Source organism: Phalaenopsis equestris, unplaced genomic scaffold (genome assembly GCF_001263595.1).
Source record: "Phalaenopsis equestris unplaced genomic scaffold, ASM126359v1 Scaffold000105, whole genome shotgun sequence".
Classification (NCBI taxonomy): domain Eukaryota; kingdom Viridiplantae; phylum Streptophyta; class Magnoliopsida; order Asparagales; family Orchidaceae; genus Phalaenopsis; species Phalaenopsis equestris.
The window spans coordinates 1,336,081-1,354,372 of NW_018164547.1; the positions used below are offsets into that span (position 1 = coordinate 1,336,081).

The following is an 18,292-nucleotide window of genomic DNA, read 5'->3' on the forward strand; positions in this document are numbered from 1 at the left end:
AGGTGACATTAATGAGCACATTGATTAATATAATGGCATATAGAGAGCCCATCTAACCATAATTGATGGAGATTAATTTCATGAGCACAAAATTGATGACATGGCATGTAATGAGCCGCTCTACAGCATAATGCACTAAGAATAATTTCCAATTAATTAGATATATTAATATTTCCCCTCAAATTATGATGGTTGGTCAGCAAGCATCAATTTGCTTGCAAGAAACGAGATTCAAAATCTTTTAGAGCCTGGATCATAACATGCATAGCCTTGTGTAAAGTATTGTCGCCCATAAATGCACATTTAACAATAGACTGAGCAGAAAGTTTATAACGTTCACGTGTGAGAAATGAACAAAGCAAATAACCAAATGCTCAAATCATTATAGTTCGGATGTTTATAAAAGAGACGATAATGAGGAGATTCAGTTTCAAAGTACGAGAGAATAATCTATTAATCAAATAGGATTTTGTGCTAATCTTCAACCCAAATTTTAGGCAAAATTAAGGATTCCAAAAGTAAGGTACGAAGAAGTACTAAGAGGTGACAATTTTTCTTTTCACAATACCATTTTGTTGGGTAGCATAGGAGCATTATCTCTGATTAAAAAAAATGTCCTATTTTGAAAAAAATAATGAAATTCAAGTTGCATATTCAACCCCGGAATCAATTCATGATATTTTGATGTGAGATGAAAATCAAGTCTCAACATGAGCAACATTTTTTTATGGAAAAAGAATCTACAAACTTCTCTCAAAGAAAAAAAAATCCAAGTGTAAGTGTTGAAAGTATCGATGAAAGTTACATAATATTAGAGATTTATATTTGATATAACAAAAGATATCCCATACATCACTATGGATCAAATTAAAATAATTTTCAACATGACTATTATGTAATGAAAAAGAAAGTCATTTGCATTTTCCTAATTTAAATGTTGAGCGGTTAAATAAAAGAGAAATAAATTGATATTTCTTTCCTAACAAACCAGAGTTTATTCAATGAGATAAAAAAGAAAGAGTTTGGATGAACTAATATTTCATGCTACAGACCATTATTTTGATTTACGAAAGTACATAATAATAAAGCCACCTTCGAAATGGACAAATACAAGAGAAAAAATCACCAAATTAAATCTCAATCATGAGTTTTCCACCATCTCTTGATCTTGTACAGTTCAACCATCACAAAAATATCAAACATACCAATTATTATCAATCAATTTTCCTACATAGATGACACTAGTTGAGGGAATATAACTTATGAGGACATATTTCACTATATTAATAATATTTTTAATAACTTTTAATAGGTGATTGACTATCATTAAAAATCTGAATGGATGAAGATCCATGATATGATCAGAGATATTATGAAGATGTAAAGTATCAATCATATGATTTGAAATACTAGAATTTATGAATCAAAATGACGAAAGTAGTGTATTTATACCTTAAAGCCCAAAAAGAAACAGAGCTCTAATTATCATATGTTGGGCCATATCATAGTAACTTTTAATTTGTCCATGATGCCAAATGAACAGCCTAATTATTAACTGCCGTTTCAAAAGAATTTGATTATAGATTCTAGGGTTGCAAAAAAAATTGACTCGGCATGCCAACTTGACCTGAACCTGACTCGAAAATCTGGGTTCCAGTTGACCCGAATAATTTTTTAGTCGGTTCAGGTTAAAGCACCAAACCTATTTAACTTTTTGGGTTGGGTTAGGGTTGACCCGCCAACCCGAAAATGATTTGCCAATCTTAAAATGACTTGAAATCTACCCACCAACCAGGAATTGACCAGAAATAAACTCAAAATTGAACTGAAATTGACCCAACTTTAACGCGAGTAACGGTTTTTCTTATGTTAAGCGGATTATACGGGTCAAGTTGGCGGGTAGAAGGTGGGTCCGGTTTAGGTTGGGATTTTCAACTCATATAATATTTGATTCGGCCTCAAACCCGACCTCCTAACCCGAATTGACATCTCTGATAGATTTTATTAACAATTTTGACATTCTTTAATCACATGTCCTAATTTGTTACAATAGCCGCAACTGCAAAATTTCTTTGCACAATTTGCAACAATATACCCATAGCGCTGGCAACAATAATATTGTATCAGTTACAATAATTTTCCTTTATTAGTCTCATGAGTATGCAATAACATTTTCCGGTGTTTGACGTTGAAATATAATGTCACAAGTCAATTGTTCATCACAGAGTAATTCTTTAAATCACAACTCTAACAATAGAGAACGATGCGGGGCGTATCCCACACATGTGGGATTCCCGCAGCAGGAGAGCGGAAGCCCGCTCAAGTCTAGACTGAACCGGTCCAGATGTTCGCATGTCGATGGATTTGTTCTGTCCCTATGAACTACTCTTAGTTATCCTATTACTATATATTTGTTTTTATGACATTTTAGGGTTAATTTTTGTGCATGTTTTGTATTGAGACAGTCATAAGCATCTCTTCTTCCCTAAAAGTGTTGTATCATAAGGTTCAAAGTGGTGTTTCAATTGTATCTTGATCTTTATGTGTTGTTTATTTTCTCTATTCCTCTATTGCATCCTCCCCACACCGCTCCCAACCGCCATTTCCTTACTGCTGCCGCCCGAAACAACTGTCGACGCTGTTCTTCCTACAATTTCTGCATTCCAGCCCCGATCCCCTTCACTTACAGTTCTCCCGGGCTGCCATTACTTGAAGCAGGGCTTGGCCTGCTTAACCAGTCAGGTCAATCAGTTAAGCTGAGGGATCAGTCCACGGCTAGACCAAACTGGTCTAGGCATTCACATGTCGGTAGATTTGGTCGATCCCCGTGAGTCACTCCTAGCCATTCTATTATAGAGTTGTAATCGAGTCGAACTGAGCCAAGTATATCATTGTTCAGACTTAGCTTGGTACAGTTATAAGTTGTATGTTCGACTTGAGTCTGTGTCGAGCTTTCATGCATTGTTCAAGCTTGATTTGTTTTATATTTTCAATGTTTGACCTTGACTTGTACTTAATTTGCTTATGACAAGCGAACGAGTAATTAAATGAGCTAATAAACGAGCTAAAAACTTAAATGAGAATCTAGATTTTCATATAAAATTTTAATAACTTGTATATCTAATCACAGTTATTAATTTGTCGATTATGAACTCTAAAATCTTTGAACTTTATTAATTTGCTACATAATTCTTATTGATGACAACACCAAGGGAAGAGCATTTACTTGATCATATTAATAAGAAAAAAATAACAATAAGACAATCCACATTAATGTTGTTGATAATTGCAGTGTTATGGTAATAAAAAATGAACTCATTATATTCATGATTATGAAAACTTTACAGGAAAAATCTTTTATGACACACTCTTTAACTGTAAATATCTCATTCTAAATTATCATTAATTTGTTAATAAAATAAATATATATAAGTAATAATTAAAGTAAAATTATTATTGATATAATAATATTTTACTATTAATTTTTTAATGAAATAAATTCTAACTAATTAAATTTTATTTAAATAATATATCATATATATAATATAGGTTGTTATCGAACTTAATATTGAGTATTTAACAAATTACTTGTTGAACGACAAACGAGTTTATTTGTAAACTTAAACACACAAGTTCGACTATAGTCATGCTTAATTCATTTAAGCTTCGAGTTTTAAAAAATATTCAAGCTTGTTTATTTAATAATTTGAACGAACATGATTGAGCCTTAATCAAGTCGAGTTTAGTTGCTCATTAAGTGCGTTAGTTTATTTACAACCCTAGTGTCGGTCAACTTTTTGGAAATTTGAAAATATGAATATGAAAATAATTTTTGAATTTAATATAAAAAGTTTATAGTTTGAGTTTTAAAAGTAGAATGTTATTTTAATTTTTGAAAAATGACATCAAATGGATCTCATTCGTTCAATAATTGCATAATCGTGTCTGATACCGTGAGTATTACATATTTCCAAAAGGTGAGCGTATACCTTGGCGATAGACCCAATCCTGCAAACTAAGAGATTTATAATATCTGTTTGATCTGCAAACATTTTATGTGTGACTGACAAGTTCCCCTATCTAATACAAAGATTAGATAGGTTTTATTTTACCTAGGTTCCAAATTCTCTATAGAAGCAAGCCCCTATAGTTAATTACATCCCAAATGACGGGAGGCACTTGAGAAAACTCTCGATAATTATCAGAGGTATTAGTCTTCAAGATTTCAAAATTTAAGTTTTCACAGTAGGATGTGGAAAACCAAATGGGAGTAGCTCGAATAGGAACATTTATTTTCAGGAGTCCAAAGGAAGGAAAAAGTAAGGGATGTCACAGATTCTGAGGGGAATCCTCGATGCCTTCCAAACTATTCTATTGTGCGGTTGTGTTTTGGAGATGATGTTATTTAGGTGTTTTAATCCTGTCAATTTTATTATTTGGGACTTACACTTGCATAATGATTGATTATGCAAATAGCCCGCAAAGCTAAGAGAGTTTACATCGTACCACACGACAACCTCGAAACCTAAGACGAGTTAGGGCTTACGCTGCACAACATGGTTGTGCAGGGGCCTAAAAGAGGGTGAGAAATCACGTCGCGCTAGGCGAGCTACCTCGAAGTTCTATGGATTGTTTAAACTAGGAAAGTTTAGTTGGTGTAGACTCATTTTACTGTTGTAGAATGACGACCACCTCCACCTGTAGTCCGCTCCAAACTCCATGTAGCGCTGCCCATGAAGTTGCTCCAAGTTCCTTGTCGCGATGGCTCCAGGGTTTAAGTGCTTGAGATTGGGATTTATGTTTCACAGTTTTGGTGTCAATGCTTGGTTTTGTTTTGTTTCGGTTTTGGTTTTATTTTCAATTCTGGTTTTGCATGCAAAATAAGTAAATCACATGTAAATAACAGGTATTTGAAAAGTAAAATGCAGTAAGGTAAGATGTTATAAATAAACTGTAAAAGAGTACCTGGGTATCTGTTACTGTTGTGTGATTAATATTGCGAGTATAATATGATTTGCAGCAGAGATAAACTTGCAAGAAAATTAAACAAGGCGAGAAAACACAGCACGAAAGTCAGAAAAAACGAGTCGTTGAATTTATAAGCAAAAGAAACCCTTAGCCACGTATGAAAGACCAAGACTGGCTGTAAGATATTCGTAAAAGCGGGGACTCGAATCTGAATTGTGTGCTTCCCAACCTTGGGTAAGAGTTGCCAACCTGACAATCTACAGAAGGCAGTCCTTAACCTCGATCCAAATGACTAACCATTGACTTTTATAAATTTTCATAGAAAAATTCTTTGATTTTCATGCAAAAGCTACTGTTTAAGTCTTTTTTATGCAGAGTTTTTTTTAACATGTAAAAGAAATTTTGTTTTATTTTTGTAAATATTTTGTGAAGTCGTGTAGTCAACAGGCTAGTCACTCTAATCGTGCTAGAACTACTCACAACATAAGAGCGTCACAACGATCCCACCAAGAATCGGCGAATAGTATCATTGATCATTTCCTCTTTCCTATTGAAGATCCTTGAGGTAGGGGATACTATTCTAAAAAAAATTTCAGTTCGCATCCCTCGTTTAAGCACACATAAGCAATGACGTCATTAAAAGAAATTTTGTTTTATTTTTGTAAATATTTTGTGAAGTCGTGTAGTCAACAGGCTAGTCACTCTAATCGTGCTAGAACTACTCACAACATAAGAGCGTCCCTTGAGGTAGGAAATACTATTATAATAATCTAACATCGTATCCCTCGTTTAAGCACACATAAACAATGTCGTCATCGTCCTTGCCACTTAGACCCTAGACTCATCCTAGTCCGATGATCCATATGTGGCGTTAACAAATTTCCCAAATTGCTAGGAGAATTTGAGTGTAATATCCAAGCTCAAATCCAGGTGCATTAAGTTTCATTGTTGGTTAAGTCATTACGAGAATTTCACTGTTGATTTAATTAAGGAAGCATGAACTACGTCTCGGTGCATCCTCGTGTCTAGTGTTTTAATCAGTTTGTGAATCAGGGTCAAGTGTGAAGTTTCATTATTTATTCGAAATTAGGTGGATGAATGCTCACCTAGGGTGTGCTCCTAAAATATAGGAAGTCTACACTAAAAAAAAAGGTGGATGAACTCACCTATGGTATGCTCCTAAAATCTATGAAGCATGCGCTGAGAATTAGGTGGATGGACTCTCACCTAGGGTGTGCTCCTAAAATCTGGAAGCTTATGCTGAGAATTAGGTGGATAGACTCTCACCTAGAGTGTGCTCCTAAAATCTAGAAGTCTATGCTGAGAATTAGGTGGATGGACTCACCTAGGATGTGCTCCTAAAATCTAGAAGCCTATGTTTTAACTTGTGTTTAAAGTGACTCAAGGCATTTCACCCTCAATTAAGTGTTTTCCAACTAATTTTTAAATATTTCTAAGTGTCTTCCAAGTAACTAAATCAGAAATTCTCATTTTTTTATACGTAACCATTTAAAAATAAATAAAACAAAAGAAGAGGCCGATCCACTTCCAAAACTAGCAAAGTCGAAAAGGGGGAAAACAGTAAGTGAATCGGCCTAAAAGCGTTGAAATGATAATCAAATGAAACCCAAAACAGTAAATAAAGCTCTCCAAATCTAGCCCCAAAACAATAGGCAAAACTCTTAAAATCAGCTCCGAAACAGTGCCAAAATGGTGCCCAAACGATGTTAAAACCATGCCAAAATTGGCCCACAAAATGCCAAATTGGCCCACAAAATGCCCACAAAATGCCCCAAACAACACTTAACTATATTCCAAATAATACCAAATAGCTCTCACAATACCCCAAAAGCTCTCATAACACTCTTAAGAGCTCTCACAACATTTTTAACACCTCCAAATAATAATTTACAGCACTTGTAAGCTACCTACAGCAGCCCAAACCCCAATTTCAGCACCCAAACATTGATTCCAACACTTGTAAGCTACCTACAGCAGTCCAAATCCCAATTTCAGCACCCAAACATTAATTCCACATTCTCTACAGCACTCCAAACATTGATTCCAGCACTTGTAAGCTACCTACAACAGTCCAAATCTCAATTTCAGCGCCCAAACATTAATTCCAGGTTCTCTACAGCACTTCAAACATTAATTTCAGCACTTGTAAGCTACCTCAAGCGGCTCAAACTACAATTTCAGCACCCAAACATTAATTTCAAGTTTCCTACAACACCCAAACGTTAATTCCAGCACTTGTAAGCTACCTCAAGCGGCTCAAATCATAATTTCAGCACCCAATGACTCCCAACAGCATTTAATTAACAATAAATAACACTTTTAAAGGCAAGAAAATAATCACATGTATATCCTGTTAAAAAAAAAACTTATGATATTATTGAATCGGAAATTTGAACCCGCACACCCACTAATGTTGGGACGTTTACATACATGTCACTCAATTCAAATGTACTCGCATATCTTACACCTAAACCTTGTATTTATAATTATAGCGTGAGAAACGGGATTTCACTTTTGTCAAAGAAAAAAAAAATAAAGCTATTTTCGATATGAAATTAAAGCTTTGAGTGCTACGTAACCATGAAAGCTTAGGTGAGATATATAAATACAGGAAAATTGTGTGCTATGTATGTAAATGCGCTCAAAATTAGCTGCAGGTGAGTCAAGGAAAAGTTATTTTATAATCCATGATATCAATGTTTAACCTGTGATGCTCGAACATAAGGAATCAATACACATAAATGTCAAACTACGTTTGTCAAGTAAAGAAAATTGGGAGAAATTGTTTCTCTAATGCATCTTAGGGCATGATGTGTTTAGACAGGTATAAGACTATTCTAAGTGATTTGAATGTCCTCCTAGTAATGGAATCGTTGATCAACATATGAAGCAAAGTAAATTTAACTGTAAATGCTCATAACAATACATATTCGAAATAAAAAAAAACAATAGAAAGGATTTGCATATTAAGGATTGCCAATAAAATGTGTCTACAAAATGATTTGAAATAACAATGACTTAGCTGATTTAATCAAGTGTTTACACAAAAATTGGAAATTAGATTAAATAGGCCATTTGTCTTATAGTTCAAAGACTTGTGCAATCTAAGACGAATTTTAAATGTTCTGTTTGAATTTTGAAATTCAAAATTTGAAATACTGTGAGGTTGTGATTAGCTCAAATCAAGTTCGAGTCGAACCTGGGTTGAGCCGGACCCGCATCCTGCTAAAAATGCGCATTAATTTCCGCGTTATTGATGCGTGCACGTAGTCCTAACAATACGGGTGTCTTTCCTAGCTAAAGTTGACGTTTCAGACGCGTCAGTACGGTCTGTTTCGTCATCCGGGGTCGTCCGGACAAATTCGTCGGCGGTCGGACTAAAAAAATGTCAACCTCGTGCGTGGTGTAGCGAGTGCGTGAATTGCGGCGTTCGTGAATATTCGAGTCATGGCGGGTTCACCTATGGCCGTCTGATTTAATGGGAACTCATTTTCGGCCCTCTGCATGTTAGTCCTTAGCCCTTGCAACTAAGAGTCGAGTGTTTGGGACTACTCATGCGAGGTCTACACAAAAATGAGTCAAGATGTGACTCGAAGTTCTATGGGAGGTGGGCTTCATTACTAGTCCGCTAGGATGGTCAATAAGGAACTCCTAAAGCTAGATCCTGGGTTCTAGGAGTAAGAGACTAAGACCTCACTAAAAATGAGGTCAACACCTAGCAAGAGATGTAGAGCAACACGTCAGACAGTGCAAGATTTGCCATATGACAAAAACCAGGAGCAGAATGCACGGTTCTGCACCCCCATGAACTTTATGGTGGAACTTCCGAGGACACAGTCGAAAAGGATTCATTCATGATCATGGTGGATCGATTCTCTAAGATGATACAATTCGTACGATACCATAGGACACTGGATACCTCGCATGTCGATGACTTGTATTTCATAGAAATTGTGAAACTACACAGAATGCCCAGTACCATCACGTCGAACATGGATGTCAAACTTCTGAGCCACTTATAGAGAACTCTGTGGGAAAAACTCAGCACCAATCTCCAATTGAATTTTACAGCTCACCCACACACAGACGACCAAACAGATGCAGTAAACATGAGCCTTGACAATTTGCTAAGATGCTTTGTTGAAAAGAATCTCAAGCAATGGCACTTGATACTAGGTTAGGCCGAGTTTGCGAACAACATACTGTGATTCAAACTACAGGTCACAACCCATTTGAGATCATGTACTGGCGCAATTCGCTCACCCCACTTGAATTAGTACCACTCCTGCCGACGTTAGAGATTAGTCAGGATGCTGAGAAACAGATGATCGAGATTTAAAAATTTCACGAAGAAGTCGGTAAAGAAATCACCAAGCAGAATCGCAAGTACCAGACACAGGAGAACAAGACAAGGAAAAAGGTGACCTTTAAAGAACGAGATCTAGTGTAGATCGAACTGAAGAAAGAGAGAATTCAAATAGGAATATTAGGAAAACTCAAAACCATAGTAGATGAACATTTCAGAAAATAAAAGCTAAATGATAATGCCAACAAGATCGACCTGACAGAAGACTACAATATTATGGCCACATTCAATGTCACGAACTTGACACAGTACTACAAAGACCCAGAAGCTTGACAGAAGAATTTGAAGCTCCCACAACCCTGGGAGACTGCCGCAATGCTTGGTCTGCTGAATCGACCAGGCCAACCTGTTCAGCTGAGGGCTCGATTCAACCCTTACTGGACCGTTCAGTAATTCAAAAGGCGGAAACTACCACCCCCTTTCCCCCCTTATTTATTTCTTTTTTCTTTCCTTTTGATCTATATATGTGTTTTCTGAGTTCTTTAGGGCTCAGTTTTGTATTTCCTGATTTCAGAGCTCCTGCCGCCAGACATCTCTTTTCTTATTAAGGCTATATCCGAGGATAAGTGGTGCTCCAGTTATATCCTTCTTAAAGGTAGTGATTATCTCATCAATCCCTTACAGTACAACACCTGCCTAGTTGTCTTCCAACGTCCCTACACCTTCCATGTTGTTGCACAATGTCCTTGCATCATCCTTGTTGTCGACCAACCTCTCCTGCACCCATCCAATTGTTGCTTAGCATCCCGACAACCTTCCCATGACTAGCCAGCCTCTCCCGCACTCATCCAGGCGCCGCTCAGTGTCCTTGCATCCCGCAAATTGTCGACCCACCTTTAATGCACCCTTCTAGTTGCCACCCTACCCTCCCTCTTCCTTTCATGTTGTCGTCCTTACTTCCTTACTTATTCCCGCTTGTTCCCCAACCTCCTAGCACCCCCTCCTGCTGCCACCCCTTGCATATCCTCATCCTAATTTTGTGACGTTAGCATCACATTCCATTCCCACCTGCTGGCCAGTCGGAAGTCATCCTCGTCACTCTCGCCAAAGAGACCCGATTGTAGTCGTGTCATTTATTTCCAATTTTATAAACCCTTTTGTTTCTTTCAAAATTTCAGCAATAATAATTGTATTTTCTTACTTTCGGATTATTTCTAGTATCAATGTTGTTCCAACCACCCAAAACCATTCCGATACCACCTTGTTGTTGTTACATTCAGTGGAACCACTTCCCTGCAGACTAGCAGTTGTTCCCACCATCCAAAACCGCCACTAGCTGATGTTTCTTCTTTATTTAGCCAACTTACCCTCTTGCGGCTATCCAGGACAGCAAGTACCTACTACTTTCTTGCTGTCCCGCACCTCTGCTCCACTTAATCGCCTTGCCGCCACTTGTCCAAGCCCTTACAGTCACCATCTACACCCTATAACCACCTTAGTGGTGTGTGTGTCGTGTTGCTTGTTATTTCCCATTCTCATGTGTGGTTGTAAGCGCCTATTAGCTTTTTCAGCAATAATATTTGCTTTCTTATTATAATTTGAGTTAACTCCAATATCATTCTGTATCAAAACTAGCCTAACACTAATCCTATCTTAGGGTTCCTAGCATCAACATCTATCCTGTCTTATCTTCACACAAATTTTTTCTTTTCTACCCTACATTACTCCTACACACTGCTTTTCACCTACCCACCCCCAAACCCTAATTGTGTCACCGTGGAGGCAATTGTCAAAGCCTGATCAAGGGTTTACCATGAAAGAGTTACAATGACAGCTCCACTGAGTACTACAACGGCTTGATGATATTGAGGAAATGACCCATGGAGAGTTTTCGATAGCGAGATCCGAAAAGGAAGGAGGAATACCTGAATCCCTTTTGTAGCGATGATTTCAATAGAGAAGAAAACAAACCACAATGCTTTAGGATACAGTATCAGAGGAGGTCGAGAGATAACGTGTCTATTAAATGATGTAGAAATGAAGTGTCTATTCGAGGATATATAGATGAAATGTATGTTGGAATACAGAGGTAAAGTGTTTGTCGAAGAATATAGACACAAGAGTAAAAGTGGACATACCGGATTTTGAGGGGAGAATGAATCCGAATAATTTCATAGAGTGGTCGCAGACCGTCGAGATGGTCTTTGAATACAAGGTGTCAAATTACCGAAAGTGTAAGTAGATGCTATCAAGTTGAAGAAGAGCACCTCATTGTGGGGGAGAGCCTAAAGAGGGAAAGAATTAAATAAGGACGAAGTAAAATTACTCTTTGGAAGAAGATGAAGAGAACATTGCAGTGAAAGTACCTACCCTCACACTACTGTCAGAATCTTTGCTTAAGGCTCCACTACCTACAACAGAGGGACTTATCGGTGGAAGAGTATACATCAGAGTTTATGCATCTTGAGTTGAAATGTGAGCTGACGAAGTCAAAGGAGCACGCGATAACCAAGTATTTAGGAGGCCTAAAGCCCTCTAACGGTAAAGTAGAACGGCTACAGTCTTACTGGTCTTTGAGTGACATTCATATATTAGCACTAAACGTGGAGAGATAGCAATAGCAGAGCAGGTATCCATCGTCATCAGACGGTCACCCACAGTTGAAAATATCAATAGGATCATCATATGACAGTTGAGAAATCAAGTCAGGAAAATGATAGAGCTACCCAGGGTGAGATGAAATCTAAGAAAAGCAGCGCCCCCACAACTCTCCAAGTCAGGATATGCTTCATATGCTATGGTTTTCGACACATCTTTTTTAGTTGTCCGATGAGCTGAGTTGTGTCCTTCATCGGGCAAGGTGCAGTGGAGGAAATGAGTGACGAAGAGGAAGCTAAAGAATAGGGTCAAGAGCGTCAGCTTCCATCAGATGAGGGTGAGATGCTGGTGGTTCGACAGGTCCTTCAGGCTAAGGCTATGAGGGAGCAGCAGTGGTTTCGCCACAATACATTCTACACCCATTGCACTACTAAGAGAAAGATATAGTCTCATCATTGATGAAGAAAGTAGCAAGAATGTGTCATCTATACATATGATACACAATTTAAGTTTCATGACTCAGAGGCACTCCCAGTCATACCCGCCATGCTGCCACCTGTACAAACCCTTACAGCCTCCCCACCACCCTAGCAATGTGTGTGTCGTGTTGCTTGTTGTTTTTTCCAGTTTTCGTATATGGTTGTAACGTCTATTGGCTTTTTCAATAATAATTATTGCTTTTCTTATTGTGGTTTAGATTAATTCTGGCATCAGAGAAGGGTCGCAACAATTCATCAAGCTAAGCATAATCGCCTCAAGTTTGGGGCAAAGCTTCATTAAGAATTGATTGTTTTTGCTTTCTTCATGAACTTCTCTTACTGCTAAAATAGATTCATAAGGTATACTTGAATATATTATATCAACTACTTTTATCATAAGTTTTGAAGCCAGAAAAATTAATACTAAGTTGAGAGGACTCCATCAAAGTAATTCAATCTAATATTCCAATTGAAAACACTTAATTGCAATACCTTGATTGTCAACTTTTCATAAATATTCCCACAGATCTTTAGTCATTTTATATGCATCAAATTGAGAACAATTGTAAGATTAAAAGATCTGAAGATCCAAATCATATCCCTGTCGATCAACATTTTGATTATTTAAATTTAATTTAATATAAAAGGTATGTAATTTTTTTTAAATTTTAAAAATATTGGTGTTTTAATTTTTTAAAAAATGAGACCGAGCAGATCTCATTAGTCTAGTAGTTTGCATAATCATGCCCGATATCGCGAATACTACACATTCCCGAAAGATGTGTATACCTCGGCAATAAATCCAATCCTGCAAAACAAGAAATTTATGACATTTGTTTGGTCTGCAAATCTTTTATGTATTCTGACGAGTGTGACGGACAAGTTCCCCTATCTAATATAAAGATTAGGTAGGGTTTATTTTACCTGGGTTTCAAGTTCCTTATAGAGGCAAACCCCTATAGTTAATTACATCTCAACTGACTGAGATCACTTGAGAAAACTCTCGATAATGATCAAAGATATTAGTCTTCAAGAATTCAAAGTTTAGGTTTTCATGGTAGGACATGTAAAATCAATTGAGAGTGGTTCAAATAGGAACAATTATTTTCAGGAGTCGAATGAAGGAAACGGTAGAGAACGTCACAGATCTTAAGGAGAACCCTCAGTGACTTCCCAAACTATCTTACTGAGGGCTGCGTTTTGGAGACGGTGTTATTTAAGTGTTTAATCCTGCCAATTTTATTTTTTGACTTATATTTGCATGATATCTGATTATGCAAATAACCCACAGAGATAGAAGGGTTCACGTCGTACCCGATGACAACCTCGGAACTAAGGCGTGTTAGGACTTATGTCGCGCAATATTGTTTCATAGGAGCCTAAAGATAAGTTGAGGATTTACGTCGTGCTAGACGGACTACCTCGAAGTCCTATGGCTTGTTGTCGGCTTGTCGTTTAAACTAAGAAACAGACTCATTTGCTCCTTGAAGATGTCCATATGTCCTTCTGTAGACCTTCGTCGTGTTGCCCACGGCATATGTTGCAAGCTCCTTATTGAAGTAGCAGTCTTAAGATGTAAGGATCAAAAAATTTTATCAAGTATGTTTCAATGTTTTGGGTTTCGTTGTTATTATTGTTGTTTTGATTTTGCATGTAAAGTAAAGAAGTTCAGGAAAGGAAATATTGTGAAGTAAATAAAGGAATTACAATGCATAAAATAAAATGCATACTTGGGCTTCTGTTGTCGATGCATGATTAGTTCATAAAGCATAATATAATTTGCAAGGAATTTAAATAAATTGCAGAAAAAAAAGGAAAAACAGAAATTATTGTGTAAAAAACAGTAAAACGAGTCGCAACACGAACAGACAAAGCAAAATCCGTGATCACATATAGAAGACCAAGACTAGGTACAAAACATCGGTAAAGATGGGGGCTCGGAGCTGGAATGTGTGTTTCCTGACCTTGTACAAGAGCTACTAACCCGACAATCTACGGAGGACAGTCCTTAACTTCGATCCAAATGACTAATCATGGACCTTTATAAGTTTTCATAAAAACATTTTGATTTTCATACAAAAGCTGTTGTTTAAGTTTTTTATGCAGAATTTTTTTTAACAAGAAAAAGAGATTTTATTTTATTTTTTAAATATTTTGTAAAGTACTGCAGTTCACAGGCTAGTCAATCTAATCGAGATAGGACTACTGACAGCCTAAGAACGTCGGGGGCAATAATCTCACCAAGGGTCAGCGAATTGAGAACATACCCTCATAGAGATCTTTAAATCTTCCTGAATTATAGATAATCACTTATGAGAATTTTTTTGAAACAAACCAACATTAGTTCATCTAGCCGTGCCTTGGAGATCCTCAAGAGATCTTTAAAAAGAAAAATTGACGACTGCTTTAGCTCATTGGTTCTGATACATAAAATATACCATAAAATTACTATAGTTTTATTCCATCCTCGACCCATAATTATACAAACCAAGGAGGTGGCATTCATAAGAAAACGGATTAATGAGGTGGCATGCAAGGAGCCGACTTATCTATAATTCAGGAAGTTTAATTTCATTAGCACGAATCTGCGATGGCATGTAAGGAGCTGATCTAACCATAATTCATGGAGATAATTTTTTAGTTACTTATAAAGGTTGATAGCTTACTCATTGTTCATTTATACGTAATTTGGAAAACGCAAGCCAAACAAATTGCTCTAAGTTTATTCCAGTTAAACGGTTGTCAGTGTTCTTTGAGCCACAAACTTCTGGCTTAAGAAAACCCAGTAGCATATCCTTCAAACAAACAAAATATTAATACTTACATGAAAATATGCCCCAAATTTTCTGGCTTAAGTACACAGTTTACGACTACAGATATCATTGTTCCAACCAACCGAATTCTCCCCAGAACTATTTTATTCCATAAATAGAAGTGCTTTATTTAAGAGCAGCAAAGTTATGGGAACAAATCCTGGATGATTGTTGGAAAACTCCAGGTAAATATATGCCACTTCCACAATGCTTCTGAAATGTCCTTCCAGCCATAAAAGTATTGAATACAGCTGAATAGATTAAGCCCATGTAGCACCGACACTTCTAAAAATGTGATGTACTCATGTCGGACATGTATTGGACACCGACACGCCTCCATACTTCTCCGACATTACAAAATATATGTTTGAACTTTTTTTAGGCCCGAACACGTCCGAGGACACACCTCAACACGACATCAGACAATAGTATAACACGATTTCGAGAAAATGAGAAACGGAAATTAGAAAATTATAAATATAAGTATAGCTTTAGTTATTCCTGGTAATCGAAACCGCCCCATTTCTCATCATGTTGAAGACACCTCTAGAATCCAGGCATTAGTAATTTCTTCTTTGTAATCATAGGATTTTTTAAATTTTAATAGATAAGTTGGATTATAAGCTCGATAAATTCTTTTGAAACATATTATATCTAATTTTAAAAATTCATTTTCATAAATATAAGGTTTTATAATATAAATTAAATTTGTGAATTTAAATTTTATTCATGCATGATTTGTGTTGTGATATTTTTAATAAAAACTAATGAAAAAATATATATTTTATATTAATAATCAATAAAATATAAAAAAGTGTCTATGACATATCGTGTCCTATATTTTCAACAATGTTGTGTTCTCATATCGTGTCATGTCTATGTCCCCGTGTTTGTGTCAATGCTTCATAGGATTAAGCCAACATTTCAATATTTCAAACTAATCCATGAATTTCTAAGATAGCTAAAAGACTAACTGAGGGAAAAAAAATCATGAATGGTCTTGAAATTACTAAAAGACTGAGGGAAAAAAAATCATGAATGGTCTTGAAATTTCAAGTTTCAACCCATGTAATCCTTCTAAAGTTATTGCAGGAATAGCAATCATTTTACTATGGAATGAAGAAAGGGTACAACAACAAGCCTTTATCCCACTAAATGGGGTCAGCCACATGAATCATGTTTTTTCATTGTGTCCTATTGAGCGTGATATTTTTATTTTATTCTAATAGATTAAGATTATTTTTTATACAATATGCTCAAGTCTTTCTAGGTTTACTTCTGCCTTTCTTCACATAAGTCAAATCTAAAATATCTAATCTCCTAACTAGATCATCAGATGGTCGACGTTTAATGTGACCAAACCATCTAAGACGACTCTCTCTAATCTTGTCTGTCATTGGAGCTACACCAATCCTTTCACGAATACATTCGTTTCGCATTTGTCTCTAAGTGTCAAGCCACTCATCCACCCAAGCAATCTTATCTCAGCAACACTTAATTTTATGTTTCTCTTCTAAAGGCCAACATTCTACGACATAAAGCATTGCATGTCTCACCACCATCTTATAAAATTTCTCTTTTAAATCTAAGCGGTACTTTTCTATCACACAATAACTCTCTTTTAAAACTAAGCGGTACTTTTTTATCACACAATAGGCCTAATGCATTCCTCCACTTCAGCCATCCAACTTGAATTGTACTAATAACATCCCTATCTATAACAAGATTAATTCTATAGTAAACCCTTCACACCTTTGTGACAAATAAATTCACAAAAATAGATATTACAAGAAATAACCTGTAAAACATGAGCCGCGTATTTTTGAGCTGCGGCACCTTGCTCAGCAGATATCCGTGCATCTTCGGCAACCTTCTGTTCTTGTTCCATCCTCATCAAGACCTGCACAAGGAACAAGTAGATAAGTTATAAATAAAACAGATTAAAGATATCTTTATGAACTACCAGTAAGGAAGGAAAGAAGACAAAAAATAGTAACAAGACCTGAATCATGACACGCTCCCGTTCCTGCTTGTCACTAAGAACCTGATGCAGCTCAGACACCTCTTTCTCCAAGTATTCAACCTATTAGTTAAATATATGCACCGAAGGTCATGGAACTTACGATTTAAAACATATACAAACTTTCTTACATTTAAAGCTGATAATTTTGTTTGAATCTCGAACCCGCTTAAAAATCGCTTGACTGTTACTTAAAATCAAATGCGATTTGTTTTAACTCAAGGAGAACTTCATCAAAATTAATTCGATTCAACTTGAAATCAGCACAGAACATGTACATATATACATGCATATGTTTCTTCACAAATACCTAATACATACATACATGTACTATAAACATTAAAATATTTAAATAGATTTATATTTCATGCATAGATAATAATGCTATACAAAAATTTAATAGAAAATATTAAGAGTACTATAAAGGATTTTCTAAGATTTTTTTTAATATAAGCTTGGTCCAGAGCTGTTGAAATTTCAACTCAAAATCCATTATTTTCAACTCATTAAAACTTAACTTTAGCCAAAATTGAAATTTTAGAGTTTAAGCCATGGCCAGCTCGCTTCAATTAACTATCTGCCTTTAATATCGGAGTTAATTGAAATGAAAATAGATAAACAAGAATTATTACTGAAAAAGTAAAATAAACGGTCACAACAAAACACAAACTGAAGTGGCAATACCACGACGCAAGACACGTTGTTAGAGTGGATTTCGAGTGGTGGTGGTGGCTGTGAGGGGCTTGAAATAAACGCGGCAGGCGGCAAGGTAGGGATGGTGCGAGACAGCGGGGAAATAGTGGCAATACAGTAAAAGGGGATGGAAATCTCGGTTGATGAGATTGGGACAGAAAGGACTGCAAGTGTGCTGGCAAGCAGAGCAGCAAGTTGCGGTGGGGAAGGATGGAACAGCCAAAGGCCCTTAAGAAAACAGCAGGTTTGCTGTTTTTGAGATGAGGCAGCGAGGGGAAAAGGGCCACGGCCACGAGGCAGCAAGCTGGACTGATGGAAACAGGTGACGGGAGGCTGGACTGAAGGATTAACAACAAAGATTGTCGTCTCGGGCAGCTGCAGCAGCGGAGGAAGA

The 18,292-nt window shown here is 36.6% G+C and overlaps 1 protein-coding gene across 1 annotated transcript in view; it reads right to left on the bottom strand.

Moving 5' to 3' along the window:
• The window catches only part of LOC110020632 (TBC1 domain family member 2A-like), a 60,956-nt gene that overhangs the window by 1,004 nt on the left and 41,660 nt on the right, over window positions 1-18,292 (bottom strand). The window contains exons 12-13 of the mRNA XM_020718790.1: window positions 17,188-17,268; window positions 16,984-17,085 (exon numbers count right to left, since the gene is read on the bottom strand). Coding sequence (XP_020574449.1) covers window positions 16,984-17,085; window positions 17,188-17,268 — 183 coding nt within the window. The remainder of the gene's footprint in view (window positions 1-16,983; window positions 17,086-17,187; window positions 17,269-18,292) is intronic.